The 17,618-nt window shown below is 35.4% G+C and overlaps 1 protein-coding gene across 1 annotated transcript in view; it reads right to left on the bottom strand.

Annotated features, from left to right (window-relative positions):
- LOC139690224 (large proline-rich protein bag6-B) overlaps positions 1-17,427 on the bottom strand; it is a 42,144-nt gene extending 24,717 nt beyond the window's left edge. Inside the window, exons 1-8 of the mRNA XM_071587535.1 lie at positions 17,184-17,427; positions 16,930-17,011; positions 16,640-16,757; positions 16,322-16,564; positions 15,898-16,060; positions 8,212-8,441; positions 5,771-5,927; positions 1,851-1,974 (exon numbers count right to left, since the gene is read on the bottom strand). Of these exons, the coding sequence (XP_071443636.1) occupies positions 1,851-1,974; positions 5,771-5,927; positions 8,212-8,441; positions 15,898-16,060; positions 16,322-16,564; positions 16,640-16,757; positions 16,930-16,992 (1,098 nt within the window). The 5' untranslated portion in view covers positions 16,993-17,011; positions 17,184-17,427. The remainder of the gene's footprint in view (positions 1-1,850; positions 1,975-5,770; positions 5,928-8,211; positions 8,442-15,897; positions 16,061-16,321; positions 16,565-16,639; positions 16,758-16,929; positions 17,012-17,183) is intronic.
- Between the last annotated feature and the right edge of the window lie 191 nt (positions 17,428-17,618).

The raw sequence follows: 17,618 nt of genomic DNA, 5'->3' as shown, positions 1-17,618 counted from the left end.
GGTATATTTGAGTCCATAGCTTGATATGACATCGTCTGCCGGGGGATTCCAGCACATGGAAACATCAATGGAATACTCACCCTTCAAAAACGTGCATTAAGGTTTATATTTAAACTAAATGCAAGAAAATCCTGCAGGGAGTATTCCAAAAGTCAAAAAATCATGACCATTCCTGGTGTATAGATGTATAATGGGATTTTGTATGCCTGCATCAAAACCCCCTTCTCTAGTCAGAAACAGGGATGCACCTATAAATGTAATTGAATCTTGACGAAGCCCATACAATTATGTATTGTTCTATGGTGAATAAATCTATCTATCTATTACTTAATATGTAAACATAAATTCTTGAATGTGATGAAGATTTTCACAAAAAAATTCATGATGGTGAAATATTGGCAAGAGAACAAATAGCTCTCTTTTGTAGTAGCATGATTTGTTTGACATGTAAGGAATGACCTTACTGAACACCAAAATTCAAATGACATTAAAAGAAGGCATGGTTAAGTGTTTAACAATACTCACTTGAAATGAGAAAGTTGAGCTTTCTTAACATATATACAGCTGTACTCAGTTTATCACAGATCTGACTGATCTGGGTCTCCCAGCCAAGTTTTGTACCAATATAAATTCCTAGTATTACACAATTAGTAAATAAGTCATTGTGAAAATATTTTTAATTTTTTATACTGTTAGTTAGTACAATGGAGTTAAAGAAATGAAACTTGTGCCACTTACCCATTTAAGTCAACAATATAACATAATATTTAATTATTTCTAATAAACTATGTGGAAAAAGGATGCATGATCACTATTCTCTCTTCCCAATAAATATTAATTTCCATAATTACGTGACTCGCTGCAGAGAGAATACCTGTATACATTTAGAATGGTCAAAACCTAACCTCTTCTATTTGAGATCCTTACCATTTGTCTTCCCAAATCTACGATAATTTTCCAAAATTAATTAAATCTATTATTTCCCCCACTATTTTCAAACAAAAGGGTGTAAACTATCACAAAGCAAGTTTTACTACAATGTGGATAAGTTCTTCAATGACTATCTCAAAATGTGAATCATCAGCTATCAGTATCTGCAATATGGTTCATCATTTCCTTGCATCTACGTTTATTTTCCTATTTACTACCAATTCTCCTCTGTGTCTATGTAAAAATTCCAATACAGACAGATAGATAGATAGAGGTCTTTATTTAGGCGAAATTGAGACCAAAAGGTCCCTGGTCCCTTCTTCCATTTAACCGATGAGATGAGTTCTATGTATTTTGAACACTTTGAACAAAAAAGCATAAAAACTATTATTAATCAACTTCCTCCTTCCCTTTAAATTACCTTGAGATTCTAAATTTATGGTAACTATGCAAAAAACTTCATGCCCATTTTTTCCACACCAGTTCCAGTTTTCTGACATTATATTAACCTACACCTAAACTATATCTTTTGTAATTTTTATTTGGAGGTTTCCCAGCCCTCTGGTATTTGTTACTTTACCAAAAACAGTCTATATAAACAACTTGACATAATTCCATTTATATATAATTTACCAGAAATTCAACAAATAACACAATTGTAATATTTTTGGATAAATGACTTCACTGCATGCAAAAATCATGGTCAAAAGATATTATTTACTAATTAGATGATGCACAGTGTAATTAGTGAATATCTCTTGGTTTCACACTCTTTTATAGTTTCACATATTTTTAACTGCATTTTTTTACCATTTGAAGATGTTATTTGTCTTAATTTGCAGATAATGTAATAACCAAATTGATCACAATCTCAGAAAAAAATATATTACAGATCTATAAGTACAATAAACCATTCTTACATTTGTGTCAACAGCTGGATCAGATTGCATTAGGTGCAGATATTGCTGGAGGAAAGGCTGAAGTCTTGCATTTGTTTGGGCCAGAGTATAGAGAACTTCAGCTAATGCAGTGGTTCTAGGTGCCCTGAAAACAAATGTTTGAACACAATCATTGAAAATCCAGGAATTGTGACATGAAGACCATAGGTAATAATGACCTAATAGGCTAAAACTAGCATAAACATTTTTAAACTAAAATAAGGTCACAATGCAATGGTGATTACGAATTAGGCATAACTTATTTGTCACACCTGCAATTTAAGGGAAAGCTGATGGAAAAATATGTACATTAAGTAAAGAGGGATATTGGACAGAAGAACAATAAAGCATGAAGGAGTTTAAAATGGAAAGAATGGAGTGCTGTCGGTAAACAAGATTAAGATTGAAAAACAGATGATAATGATAAAAATGTACAGGTGCATCATTGCAGAGGATTAGTAAGTGCAACTGAAATTGTATTCCAAAGCAAGTCAACTGTACACACAATATGAATTAATACTGTAGCATCTCCTGAAGCAGAACATGAGGTGGGCATGGCAGACTTTATATATAGTCCATAATAATGGGGGTCGATTTTCTTCGTCAAGTTCATGTACAGGCTGGGTCACTATTCTACATTGCTTACTGCCTAGATCAAACTTGTGGCAATCCCATTATTTTAAACGCCAAATTACAATTGACTTAAAATTTTCATGGGCATAAACACATAGACATCAAGGAACAGATTGCATGCATCAAAGAATGCAGTTGAGGGAGGACATTACGAGGAGTCAGCTACACTTTTTAGGGAGATCTTGTGGAAAAACAAGTGCTATCAGAAAAAGAGTCACTCAGTTCTTTTACTAGGAGGTGACTGATCAGTTCAACACAATTAGCCTAAGTTATAAGTTGGAGCAGGTATCTTTGAGAAACAAAAAAAAACAGGCACAGATGGATTCATTTACACTAATTTCCTAAGTATTAACACAAATTGGCAGAATTTTATAACAGTCCTTTTAGAATTGCAACATTTATTCAAAGAGGACTTCCTTAATATTGTTAGACCATTCTTCAACTTCTCACATTCATTGGTGTAACTTTCTTTTAATGACAACTAACTTTGCTTTGTTGGATTTTTGAAAGTAAGGTCTTCCATAGCTAGAAATTGCCATATGGATTTCTAAGTAGTCAGTTCAACAAGTGTTCTTCTAGTCAGTCAATGATCAAACGGTGAGTCAATTAGTTTCAAAAGTTTACTATTTATAAGTTATTTCAATTGCCATAAAATTGCATTAACAGTAATATTCTTGATAGCATTTCTCATTTTCTTATTTGAACAGTTTTATCATTACAAAGTCAGTCCCAGTAATAAGTAGTATTACTTATTTTTTCCCTGATAGACGGATGGATGAGTGATGATTCCTCTGGCTGGGTTCAAGGGAAGGGAGTCTCAGGAAAAGTTGGAGGCCAGTGGCAGTTGGCTCCCAACCTTTGCTGAGTGCAGATTGTTCCTTCACAAAATCTCTATAATGTGACCTTGTTATGCTCCATCATGAAGGGTTTATTGAAACAGCACTACGCCATCAAATTTTAAGTGAAACTGGGCAAAACCAGGAAAGAGAGTCATGACATTCTCAAGGCAGCATTCCTATTCCTGATATACCCATGGTGATAACACTATGGGTATATCAGGTGTGTTTAATTGGCATAAGTTGTTTCGGGAGAGGAGAGAAAATGTTGAAGACGCCAAACATTCTGGATGCCCTTCAACCTAAAAAGTGCCAAAAGATGGCTTGCAAGAGAATGCTTTGTTGGACAGGGATCGCGTTTTAAGTGTTCGCATGGTTTATGATGAACTTGGAATCCCTAAAAATAATGTGCATCAACTTGTGACCAAAAACATTGGCATGAGAAAGGTGAGTGCAAAGTTGGTTCTCTGAGTGCTTTTGGACAAAAAGGAAATTTGCACACAGATCTATCAAGAGCTTCTCAACCATGTGAGTGAGGACCCAGATTTTTTAGACTATGTCCCACCAGACTTATATCTCTTCTGCACCTCAAATCCATACTGAAAGGACTTCACCACGGCTCGGTAGAAGTATTACAACAGAGCTTAGTATGAGTATTAGTAGATGAGAGAGCTTAGTAGCATTCTGGGCGCCGCCTTCCAAAAGGTATGGAAAACCCACTGGCAGCGGTGTGTGGACACATAAGGGTAATATTTTGAAAAATTTTGAGCAAACGTATTGATTCTGGTAATATATTTGTTTTAATCGACTCAGTCCTATTACTTTTGGGACAGACCTTGTAAGTCTCAGAGTTCCTGTAATATTATCTTACTTATAGTTCATCCAATTTATAATAAAAAATATTGCATACCATAATACAGGGTACATGATCATAAGTTCCTTTTTTCAAAGCATTTTGCGTTTGAAAAAAGGAAGTTATGTTGTGGCACTCTGTATAACTATGGAATTAAATTGAATCCATTTATTCAAAAAATGAAACAAGTGAACATCCTTGCAAAGAAAAAGAATCCGTTCACTAAAACGTTAGTAGAATCCTGATTTTTAGTAAAATTTGATTTTACCCCAGTGCTCCAGCTGCCCTATGATAGACATTATTCAAAATTATATTAATGATCAAACAATCCACAAAATATAAGTTGTAATCCCCTAAAGCAAATTTCACTGGTTTTTACAGAACTAATTGCAAAAAGGAAATTTCTAACAGAAATAGCAAATTCAGGCTGTCCTCAACTAGACCAAGAATTGAAAGACGTTGGTCCTGGTATCATTTCATTTAACTAGCAATTGAAAAAACCTATATTAATATTAAAAGCACAGGGTGGATAAAGCGAGGTTGAGGAAGATTGTCCGTGAGGAATACTGTAAACCCTCACATAGAGTGAATGCATATGATACACTTATTTCCAGAATGATTGATCTTTACCTCGGCCTACCTAGTTTCACAAGGCATGGTAGATCTTCCCTGTAAGACATGGCTGTGAGTGCCAATGCTGACACAAAATTTAAAATTGTACATTTATTAATGCCCCATATTATTTTAAGAATGTGAAACTAAATTAATATGTATCTAATATTTTTTTTTAAAACAGGGACACTGCACTATAACTATAAATAGAAAATTTAAAATTTTTAGGGATGCATGTCAACCCTCATTTTAAGTGAAATGAACATATGTCCCCGGTATGTAAGAAAATCAATTCAGTTTACAACCAGATATCAATTTTAAAACAACTGTAAGTTTAGATGCCCTAAAACTGTTACAGTATGACTTCTTTTACTCTGTAGCTTCTTATGGCATTGTAATCTGGGGAACATCATCCGTATTAAATCAAGTATTTTTACTTCAGAAATTTTTAATGTTTTTATTTCTAATTTCATAGCTGCTGCTTTTTAATATTTGGTAACATTAACTGTACCTTGTGTATACATCTATTAGGCAGCGACTTATGCTAAGAAATAGAGGAGTGACTTCACAATGAATAATAGTTATCACTGCCACAATACCAGAATATGTAAAGATATGCATGTGAAAATACCAAACCTGTCTATGAGATTTAAAGGACCAAAGGATCAATGGGCACAAAATTGTTTAACAACCTGCCTAACCTTTTAAAAAATTAAACAAGAATTTCACTATTCAAGAAGAATCTATCTGAATTTCTAATTATTGAGCGTTATTATAGTTAGTATATAAGTATAGATAGCAATTGAGGACTACCCCATTATGGGACACACACAGAGTGTTTCCCAGAATTTTGTCCATGCCAAAATACCTTATGATAAAATAAATTTAGTTAGTTATTAATACTTTGTAATTAAACTTTGCAGCATCCAAGGGAAATATGCAAAAATATTAAGAAATCAATTACTTACTCAATGGATCTTCTGTTGTTATCTTCACTCACACTTGGCTCTTCAGCAGGAGCAGATGCAGATGAACTCTGCTGTCCATCTGACCCACGTGCTTGCCCTTCAGCTCCATTGCCTCGAGCAGCCTCTTCGGATGACCCCGCCTCGGCACTTTCACCACCTGTTGCACACACCATTGAAAGAATCATGAGAAAAGTTCTCATTGGTCCGCAATCAAATTTGATTTTCACACATAGCACACCACACTGTGGGTGGAACACCTCTTTATAGATGCAGAGGAGAACTTCAAAAATTCAAAGACCCTCATGAGAAGAGAAATACTCCGAGTCGTATAAATTTCAAGTTATTGAGCATACACTTGTATTGGGTGATCCAAATTAGTAGGAACATAATTCTACGAAAGGTAGCCAGGATGTCCAGTCATAAAATTATTATTACTATAATTTTCTAGCAGTTAAAAACAAAAATTAGTTTATGCTTACAGAAAAGTGGAAAAGTACCAAATGCAGCTCAAAAAAACATTCTACACACGATATCACTTGACATTTAAAAAACTTGACAAAGCCTTATGGGTATACATTGGGCCCTGATGGAAGGACTAGAAGTAAAGATAAGTTTGCTTGATAAACAGCCAATATAAATCAATAACAAATTATAAGCTACTCAGAAAAATTAAACATTAACTTTAAAGAATTTTATGCCTTGAAGTAATTACAGAGAAAATGTGTCATTAGCACATCACTCTTTCCTTTATTGCCTACTTATCGCTGATAATCCATTCAACTAGTTCCAAGGGACTGATGAAGGTTGAGAAGCAAAGCCTTTTCCATTTGCAATTACCTAATTTGGCAATATGCATGTGCTCTCATACCTCAAGATTTTATAATGAATGACTGATTGTAACACTTTTCCACTTGATAAAATTTTTTTTTATCTTATGACCGGGTTTCGATGTATTGCATCATCATTAGCTAACAATATAAAAAAGTTTTATCCAAGAGAAAAGTGCTACGATCAGTTATTCATTATGTTCAACTTTTACCACACCATGCCTGAAGCAACTCAATTTGTTCAATTTTTTTATTTTAGAGTTTTATGTTCTTCTTAATTCCTTTCTCTGTTACCATCCTCATCTTAGCTCCTAATACTCAAAACACTCACTTCATTAGAAAATGTCTGGCTGCACCTCTTCACCATAGGAGTTCAGCATCTCAAAAGATAACATAACCACCCTGTTCATGCTTGTATTTGTTTTTCACAAAAGCTTATCATTCTCATATTATCAATACAATAATCAACCCGATGGTCAGTTTGGTAGGTGATGGTAGAGTTCACCCATGACTAGGCTCAACGGCGTGTTGAAATACAGACATCAGTGTGGGGGGGCCAGTTCCTTTCCCTGTGCCGGAAATGGTTTCCCAGGAAGCTGAGGTTCCCAAAAAATCACACAGCTTGGGTGGAGCTAAGGGTCCCCAGAGAGGCTTGCCCTCTGAATCAAACCCAGGCCCTCCAGTCAGTAGTTTGATACTCTACCCATGAACTACCGCAAACCCCCATGTTCATATTATACGGGCAATAATGCATGTCCCTCATGATGTCTTCTTTTCCAAGCAATATTGGTGGCTAATGTACTGAATCCCTACAGAGAGCATCCAGGTTTGAATCCAGGAGGTGGCAGGATTTTCCAGTAGTATCTGGATTCCCAATTGTGGTGCAAAGTGGACAGCACTTCCAGGAGTACTAAGTGTACCGCATGGTACCTTAAACCCCTTGGCACTTTGCGTTAAGAGTATGCTCATGCTGACACCGAGTATCTATCCATGCATTCCCCATTCCCTGAATATCATATCCACACCAAATTACCCACCCAATGGTCCAAATGACTTCAGCTATCTGTCGCCTCAAAATTAAATGACAAACAAATTCTAAAACTAATAAAAACCAAATAGAAATAACAATGATTATTATCTTTCACCGAGATTTAAGCAGATATATAATTTCATCTAATTTCGATTAATTAGTCAAAAGGGAAGATGAGAGACAAAAAGGCAAGTGGATACCCTAAAACAGTTTAAAATACATTAGCCTTAATTTTTTCCTTTTTCTGAGAATACCTTTGCATTGTTTCCAGTGTTCTTACACAAACATGATGGCCATGAAATTAAAACAGGCATGGTTTTTCATGCATTCAGTTCTTACTAAAATTGCTATAACATTCAAGATGTTGAGAACAACAATAACAACTGCACAATAACACTACATTATTTCAAATATCCAAAATGTACCAACAGCTCCCAGGAATATAATGACAACTATGGTGAACTTGTGATCTAATATATTAACCATTTCAATCAACAACTTCTCTAGGGCATTCAAAACATTAATAAATAATATTTAAAATTTTTAAATATTTATAACCCAGAAATGGAGTCGTAAATTTATACCTTGAGGAGGTCCTCTCACAATAGCTATATTGGGTATTCCAGCTGCTTGTACAGCTGAAACAGCAGCAGCAATGGCAGCTGCAGTGGCGGCATGTGCAGCCTGCATTATACTCCCAGACAGAGAATTGGCTTGGCCATTTGCTGCTTGGGCTCCAGCAGCATTTCCATTACTACCATTGCTACCACCACCTGCACCACCACTTGAACTGCTTTCCCCACCACTGGAATTGCTTTAAAAAGAAAACAATTAACAGATTGCTATGAGAAATGGGGACAAATTTTCACCAAACTTGAACACCAGATGAAGACAAAGTAAATGGATTTTGTTTGGAAGATAACAGAGGAAGAGCAATCAAAAGGGGAACGTATATGACATAATTCATCATTATTACCATGCTAAGAGTTAAAAAAAAAAATCCCCAGATATGTGAATCACCCTTGATCAAATATGTATAGCTCTAGTCAGTTATACACACCATCAATTAAGGTTAGGGAATGCCACAATAAATGCTTAAAAGATTTCTTTATTGAACTTTGTTCTGTTGAGTTCTTTTAAAAAAACATTTCTTATACAAAAATCTTGAGTTATTCTCTCTCATTTGCTTCATCAATGCCCCCAGGTTTTTAAACTAGTTTTCCAATTTATTGTGCAGTTCCCCCTGAATCTTAATACAGCAGAGAAAGGAGATGTTCCTTACACGACTAACAGCAAATTACTTTTAGCCTAGTTTTGGTATAGCAAATATTATGACATAAACATAAGGGGACTCACTGAACACCCCCAGCTCCATGCAAGCTGTGTGATTTTTGGTGCATCAGATCTTTCTGGGAAACTGGGAGTAATCCCAGAAGTACCTGACCCAACAAAGAAAACACAAAAATTGAGGAAAAATATACATTTATTTTTCAACATAATCTCCTTTCAGCTCCATACACTTTAATCAGCGATGCTCAATAAGTTTGATACCCCTTTTATAATAAGAACTGCCTTACTCCTCAAAATAGCCATTAACTGCTGACATCACTTCTCCCAAGGTTGGAAAATCTTTGACCACCGAGCCATTTTTTCAAGTTTGCAAACAGAAAATAATCCGAGGGGGCTAAATCTGGCGAATAGCGTGCATGAGGTAGCAATTCAAACTTTAATTCATGAATTTTGGCCATTGCAATTATGGATTTGTGAGCTGGTGCATTGTCTTGATGAAACAACACTTTCTTCGTAGCCAAATGCAGCCGCTTTTGCTTGATTCCTTGGCTCAAACATTGCAATAAGTTCGCATAATACTCCCCTCGTTGATGGTTTTTCCTTTACCAAAATAGCCAATGAAAATTATCCCACACGCATGCCAATAAACCGATGGCATGGCCTTGCCTACAGATGAAACGGTTTTCACCTTCTTTGTAGCCAGTCGGGCATGAAGTAACGACCCATGTTTCATCCATGGCTATAAAATGGCACAAACATTTTGCTTTGTTGCTGTGCAACTTTGCTATTCACTCCATTGAAATATCTTCACAACAGTGGTTTGGCTAGAGTGCAAGCAAACACAGCACCCATCTTGCACACAGCTTTCTCATGTCCAAATTTTTGGTTAATATGCGATGTACCGCACTTTTTGAAATGCCTACTATGTCTTCTACCTTGCACACTTACAGTTGACGATCATCCAGTATCACTTAGTGAATTTTCTTCACTGTTTCTGGAGTCTTCACCTAATTTGATCAATCACGCTTGCTCATCTCAACAGCTCTTATGGCCTCATTTAAACTCGCCTACCCAATATTTTACTGTTGTAAACAAAGGAGCAGACTCACCTAATCCAGTTCAGCTTTTATATTGGTTGGGCTGAGACCTTGTAAATGAAAGTATTGTACAACATAACAATGACCAATTTTTTCTATTTTCACAAATTCAATAAAAACGTTCACTGTTGATGGCTGTCAAACAAATACCAAAACATTGTGGCATCTTCAAACTTGAAATGTATGCTTTACAGATCGTATCAATAAGAACTCAAATGATATTCACAAAAAAATTATGTCGCTTCAGCCCAGATTACTTTGAGAGTTATCAGGAACTACTCAACAGTAACTAGTAGGTACAGACTGTGGAAACTATACATATCTGTTCTCCTTTGTTTCCATAAAATGAGGAAGAAACTACAAATTTCAAATGAATACTACGACAAAAGTAAAAGATGGTGACAAAAAAATTGAGCTTGATTCTTTTGACACAAAAGCCTTGCGATTATCTCACTCACTACTAATAATTTGGATAATTCTGTGTTATCCATGGAATATTCTTCTATTAACAGGACCAAGTGATACAGCGTGGAATGTGTCAAAGCAGTGGGTACAAAAGCCCAGGACCTAAATTTTTCATGGTAGATTCCATTTTTCTGGGAGTGAAATAGATTTGAACACTGCAGAACAATAAACATAATGAAAAATTGCTCATCAATGGTGGTGTTTTTTTTTGTATTTTGAAGCAGTTATACATCTACTGGTCAAAGAAAAAAACAGGTACCCCGCAAACAAGTGTGTGTTTCATTTGCGGAACCTGATGTAAGTCATTCTGAAATGCGCACATTTTTGGCCAATTCAACGGAGACTCACTCAGATATTACTGGATGCATAAGGAACAGTTTTTCACACTTTTCGCTGGAACTATCATGACACGTGATAGATTCCTTAACATTCTTAGATTTTTACAGTCTCCGACTAATGATAATGAACTGAACAGGAACAATAAAAATTATGATAGTCTATGGAAGATCGGGGTACTTTTCGATATGATAAAAGAAAACTACATGAAATTTTATAGACCATCGGAGTGCCTTGGAGTGGGGGAATTATGATCTTTTTCGCAAAAGAGTTATTGTCAAACAGGATATTCCAAAGAAACACAAAGAGATTCGGGATAAAAAGCTATAAACTATATGACTCAGTGAGATACACATAGTGAGAATTAATGGAATGAAAGAAATGACAGCCACTCACGTAACTGTGAAAAAATTGACAAGAAGATTTGAAGGGAGAGGGAATAAACTCATCATGGAAAATTTTTTTTCCTCCCCTAAGCTCTACGACCTAAAGAAAATAAAAATAAATTGTTATGGGTCTGTCAGATTGAATCACAGTGGCGCACCAAAAGATTTTCAAAATAACAGATTTAAACTAAAACGGGGGGATATATATGTAAGAAACAGAGAAGACATGACTGCGATGGTGTGGAAAGACAAAAGAGATGTATACATGCTGACCAATATGCATGATGCACCTACAGACGGAACCTTTTGTGATGATCCAAGGGATATCCATGAATCCTGCTACTATAAGAGATAATAACAAGCGCATGGGTCATGTGGAAAAATCTGATAGGATGGCTAACAGTGATTCAATCAGCTGAAGCACATGGACTATGAAATTATTCTTCCACCTATTTGATTTGATTCTCTAGAACTTATAGATTGCCTAGACAACCATTGGGAGCAAATTATTTCATAAAGAGCTCTGTTTGACTCTTGTTATCTTCTGATGGCAGACTGGGAGGGGAGTCACTCAATTCATCGCCCATGAGGTCTTCTCTCACCTGCGTAAAAAATATCATTTGCCTTGAGATGGAAGATAGTGAACATTGGGCTACGAAGTGAAGAAAAGCCAGATGCTGCTATGCTCCCTTCGAGGTAAAGAAATGTGTGTCATTTTCTGTGGCTCAGAGTTCAATGTAGGACTGTGTTAATACTTGTTTCAGGAGTTACTACATGAAAACAAATATGGGATGAATGCTCATTTGTAACAAAAGGGCTAGCATGTTAAAATCTATTAGAAAAACAGTAATAAAATTACCAAAATGTTGTATTATTTTGTAATTTCTTGCTAGTTTTCTTAAATTTTTTAAAATTTTATTTCAAAATTGTTCTGCATAATATTGAAACCAAAATTTAATAAAAACGCATATACGCATGTATTTTACAATATTATGCCTTTCATTTTCTTGAAATATCTCTAAATTTGACTAAGATCACCAGTTACTTCCAACTGTCTGAAAATCCAAGCTCTACCAAATTGTCCACCTATTCCCCTCATGGTGCAAATGAACTCGTCTATCAGTTGTCTTCTCTTTTAATGATGGCTACTTTATTTTGACTATAACACCTTCCACCTAAATCACCCATCTCAGGACTACAGAAATGCATTTTTTAATCAATGCTGAGCCAACTTCAGGTAATGGTACAAATAATGAATCGGAGCAGCATCTCTACTAACTTTTTGAAAGGTTAGTTTTTAGGGGGGAGGGAAAGAGAGGTTCCACTCTTTAAGTAAAGATTATCTTCTAATATAAGTTTATCTGGCTAAAATGTTAAGTGTACTGGTCGATGTACCAATTTTTTAAATCTGAACATAGTGGAACCTCACTTAACGAGCACCTCAGATAGTTGGTAATTCGCATGACGATCAAAAATATTGTGCCCCAAGAATAACTCGCTTAGCAAGTGACATCTTGCATGATGAGTGATGAGGAGAAGGAGATACCTGGAGTGATTGTGCCAACTGTAAATGCTTGTGTGTAACGCAAATTTCACTTGCATCTTAGTGTAGCTAGTGATCGAACATTTGTGTAAACTTGTGTTTAGGCATGTTATTTCTGACTTTTTGTGCAGTTTAATAATATTTTCTGAATAGTTGTAAAAATGTTCCAAAAGAAAAAGATGCAAGAAAGCAGGCAAAGGAGAATAAAAATAACCGTAGAAATGAAAAGTGAAATCATTCATAAGTGAGAACAAGGGGTCAGCATAGCTGATCTATCAAGGACATACAATAGGTCGCCATCAAAGATGTGTGCTATCCTCAAGAACAAGGAGAAGCTGACTTTTGAAGAGCTTATGGAGTTGCATTGTGTTTCACAGGAAGAAGTACAAAAAAGATGTCTCAGGTATATAGCAAAAATACTGCCATGGCAAACTTGCAAACATTATTTTAAAGAATTGAAAATTCAAACTTTACCTTGTCTGTATATTTAGTAGTTATGTATGTATGTTAAGGATAATATAAAACAACTAAACCTACATACACGGGCATAACACTCGATAGAGTGGTGATGAAAATTTACTCTGCCACTCTTTTGCAATGGTATAATAAGGGTCCTTTTCATGTGACCATCAAAATTTTCAACTATCTGCCATCAGGGACACAATCTGCTCATTCTAGGGATACATTTCAGAAATTCTTCAAACATTTTCTGATAAAAAAATGCTATAATAGGGTGAAGAGTTTCAGGAGTCTTCAGATTACCTAAACAGCTGATAGCTAGTTCTCTGACTTGCCCAATATTTTACCTTGTAAAGTCCATGGGTCAATAAAATGTATTTATTACTTATCTAAGCTGTGGAGGAGAGTTTGTCTGAGGAGGAGGTAACAGCAAAGCAACAATCATCTACAGTACGAGAATTGTGAAAGCATGGGAAACTAATGCATCATACATTAAGAAGAATCACCCTAATACAGCATTGTTACACACACTACAAATTTATATGATGACAATGCTGCATTGCATTTTTGCAACATTTTGAAGGGTCAGCAAATTTAATTTGTATTCCAGATTGGCTCATGCCATTATAGAGAAAGATATGAAGACTATAATTCTCAGTTCCATCATATATTGAGAAGCATCACCCAATGGTGATATGATGATAATGGCTATGTTGCATTTCAAAAAATTTTGAAGTCGGTAAAATCTAAAATCTCTTGGCAGGTTTCTTGTAACAACGAATTATGGATGAAGTATCATAAATAAGAAACTAATTATTTTGATTATTTTTTGGTTTTCTACCAATCGAAATAGCATTCTCGGTGGTTTCATTCAATGGCAGAATGAAAAGGTGAATGTGAACCACAATCCTAAACAAAAAATCCATAAACACAGTAATCAACCGGAAGGTCGGTTTGATAGGTGATGGTGGAGTTAATCCAGTACTAAACCTGACAGCAAGTGAAATTCACACATCATGGTAGGGGACCAATTCCTTTCCTGTGCCAGTTATGGTTTTCTCAGGATGATCTGGTACCCAAAAAATCACATAGCTTGAATCGCTGAGGGTGCCCAGAGAGGCTTGCCTGGGAATCGAAGCTGGGCCCTCCAGTCAGTGGTTGACTGCTCTACCCCTGGACCACCACGACCCAATCCTAAATAATGTCTATATAATTTTCTTTGAATATATCTTGCCCGCATTTATGTTTTTCAGCATGGAACGCATTATCGTAATTTAAATTACTTTATCTGTAAAAAAATGATTCACTAAACAGGTGTTTGGTTTTACGAGAATTGCCGTGGAACGGATCGTGCTTGTATTATTAGGATCCACTGTACATGACATACCTTAGCTTTTTAAGTAAAACTTATGGATGTTATTTCTTTGTACCATATTTGACTTCTCAGTAGGCTATTTATGGGGGGAAGAGAGGCTCAACTCTACTCAAGCACAAGATTATCTTATTATATAAGTTTATCTCGATGAAATGTTAAATAAACGTCACTGTACCAATTTCTAATTTTAAATACATGCTGGATTGGAGAGGCTAACTTACTTTTAATTTTAATACCAATTAAATGTGAAAACTGAGAACAGGCAACCCCCACCACCCCACCAAAATCAGAATAAGTACGACTGTAATATAACTGTGATTATTTTCGGTGATGCCCTTCTGCTGTACAGGTATGCATCATTATTAACTTTTCACTAAAGATGCTGCTTTCTTCCCGATTGTTGACAGAATGAACACACCTTTTAACATTAAGATCTGGCTGAGGGGTCAAAAACATTAGAGTAATAAAGGGGTAACATTGCAAAAATATAGTTTTACACATTGCTAATCATTCATATACTTATTTTCAATAAATATTTTTTTGTTTTAGAGGGGTGGGGTTCTGATTCCCTTGACTCCCCACATCTACATCCCTCACTAGCACCATATGTTCAAATAAGTTTTGGATAAACCCAATGGCAAACAAACATATGTCAATTCATGGATAAGTACTTCTCTTTTTTAAAGACTCAAGAATGAACTACGTAATAAGAAACGTACATGTGGGTTGTATATTCAGATATATTTTAATGTAAAACATAAATTTTGCATTTCATTATGTTTGTCTGTAATTTAACTGGATTGATACCAGGGCTAACTTTGCGGTGCATTGGTTAACATGAACTTCAAGAAAAGCCCAGTCAGGGAAAGATTGAATTGAAGATACCATGAGCATTATTCAGATACAGCATTAGATACAGAAGAATTGATAATACTATGAGCATTGAAATTGAATACTCCAGTTAATGTTCAACAAAAATTATGGCATAATTAATAGGTTATCCCTTAAGCAGAGTTACCTAATGGCCTATGGTTTTTTCCATTAAAAGGTTAAAAACCTTACTGGCAATAATGCCCTATTATGTTCACGGTGTAAATTATCCTCACTCACTGTTTAAATGTGATAACATAGGATTAGAAAACTCTAATTGGGAAATACCATTGCTATACCATTTGCTTCTACGCACTGACAGCTAGGTTGCTTTTATTTCTAGCATACAAATTTGAAAGTGCATCCTGGATGAAACTCAGTACATACAAAACAAACTTCATATATTGACTAAACATGAATAACTTCCAAGAGAAAATTATTTTGCTCACCTAGAGAGGTCAAGGTCTTCATTGGAATTATCAACATCTGGCAATGGTGCATCAGGATTTTCCAATCTATTTAGAACTTCTTGTGCACGATTCAACATTTGCTGAGCAAGCACAATGCGTGTACGAGTGCGAGAGAAGCCTTGAGGTAAGGTTGCTCGAATGCCTGGAATACAAAATCACAAAATAATTGAGTTGTTAAGATGAGGACAACTTCAGGGAAAACTGAAAAATGGTTCAAAATCACTGTGGACAAATTACTAAAATTGATAACGCGATTACCATACAAAAACAAACAATTAATAAAATGAACTTTAGCATAATGACTAGCTCCCCATTTCTATACAGACTTTTCAATGTTCGACCAATTTTCTTGTAAACAGTGATTTTCATACTCGAACAAAAAATAAAAGTATTAATAGCTGACCAATACTCTGATCTTCAATTATATCAGCAGGGATGGCCATTGCCCCAAAATACATGGTATTTCCATCAAAGCGAGGCTGCCTATGGTAGTGATGGTGGTGGTAGTGGATGCGACGATGGTTGGTACTATGGGGTTGAGTTCTTCTGGCATTGCTGTTGTTGTTATTATTATTGTTGTTGTTGTTGTTGGGTGCTGACTGGGGTGGGGCACGTTGAACGAGATGAATCACTTTCCCATTGACATCTGAAAGAATTACTTTTATTAGTCGTCCAACTCTTTGTGCTTGAAAATAAATTTCATTGCTCAACTAATAATTACCGTATTCACTAAGATTCTTTTCATCCAGCAAAACTCTTCCGCAATAAATTAGCCTTTGAGAATCGGCAGGGACGTTAATAGAATCAGCAATTTTTTCTTTGAACTGCTTAACTGTGACCTGTAGATAAAATTAATAAAATAGGAATTAAAATAAACATTAATGGCTGAGAAACTCAAATGCACGAATAAAATGGCTTAAATGCCCATCTTATCATTTTTTGTTCCAGCATATGTAATAACAACCGAAGTGTAACATTATAGCAGAAAGAATTATTGATGCATTAACTTACATCATCGGGAACCGAAAATTTATGATTTAGTGAATCCAAAGTTTTAACAGTAAGCTCAATCATTTTTCAATGGTTATATCACCTGAAATACACCAGAGGAATATCAGCATTAACCAAACAGAACATTAATGAAAATTGGAATTCCGAGAAAAGAACGCACACCGCTCTTGGTATCCGAAATTTCACATAACTTAAGATTAATAACGTTCAGGAAAGATTTGTATTCTTCAATTCATGGCATTTACATTACTCACCATTCGTATAACAGTTTTATCAGCATATATACACCTGAAACCTTAGCGGTTTAAGTTGTTACGATTCTCACTATACCCAAGTCGTTGTCACCATTAGTCTAAATGCAGAGATGATAGATTAAAGCAATATTATTCTTTCCTTCGAATAACAATTACCACATTGTCACGAAACTTCGTAAAACCACAACTTGATAGGTTAAACGTAAGATAATTTCACTGCAAACTTCACCTACACAAGGATTGATTCAACATTGTTTAATATCGACCTCTATAGGAGAGTCTCGAAAATTCTTTTGACGGAGCAAATGCGTCAACGCGGTGACTTCAAAACAGTAATGTTAAACAAAAAATAAGTAAAATAATTATGCAAAGTTAATTATAATAATATATTTTTCCACTAAGAGTTTAAGGCTTTATGGTTGGGAAGAAGTGAAA

Source organism: Hetaerina americana, unplaced genomic scaffold (assembly GCF_022747635.1).
Source record: "Hetaerina americana unplaced genomic scaffold, ioHetAmer1.1.p SCAF_3, whole genome shotgun sequence".
NCBI classification, from domain to species: Eukaryota; Metazoa; Arthropoda; class Insecta; order Odonata; family Calopterygidae; genus Hetaerina; species Hetaerina americana.
The sequence above is the reverse complement of the archived record's forward strand: the minus strand, read 5'-3'. Positions and strand labels throughout refer to the sequence as shown.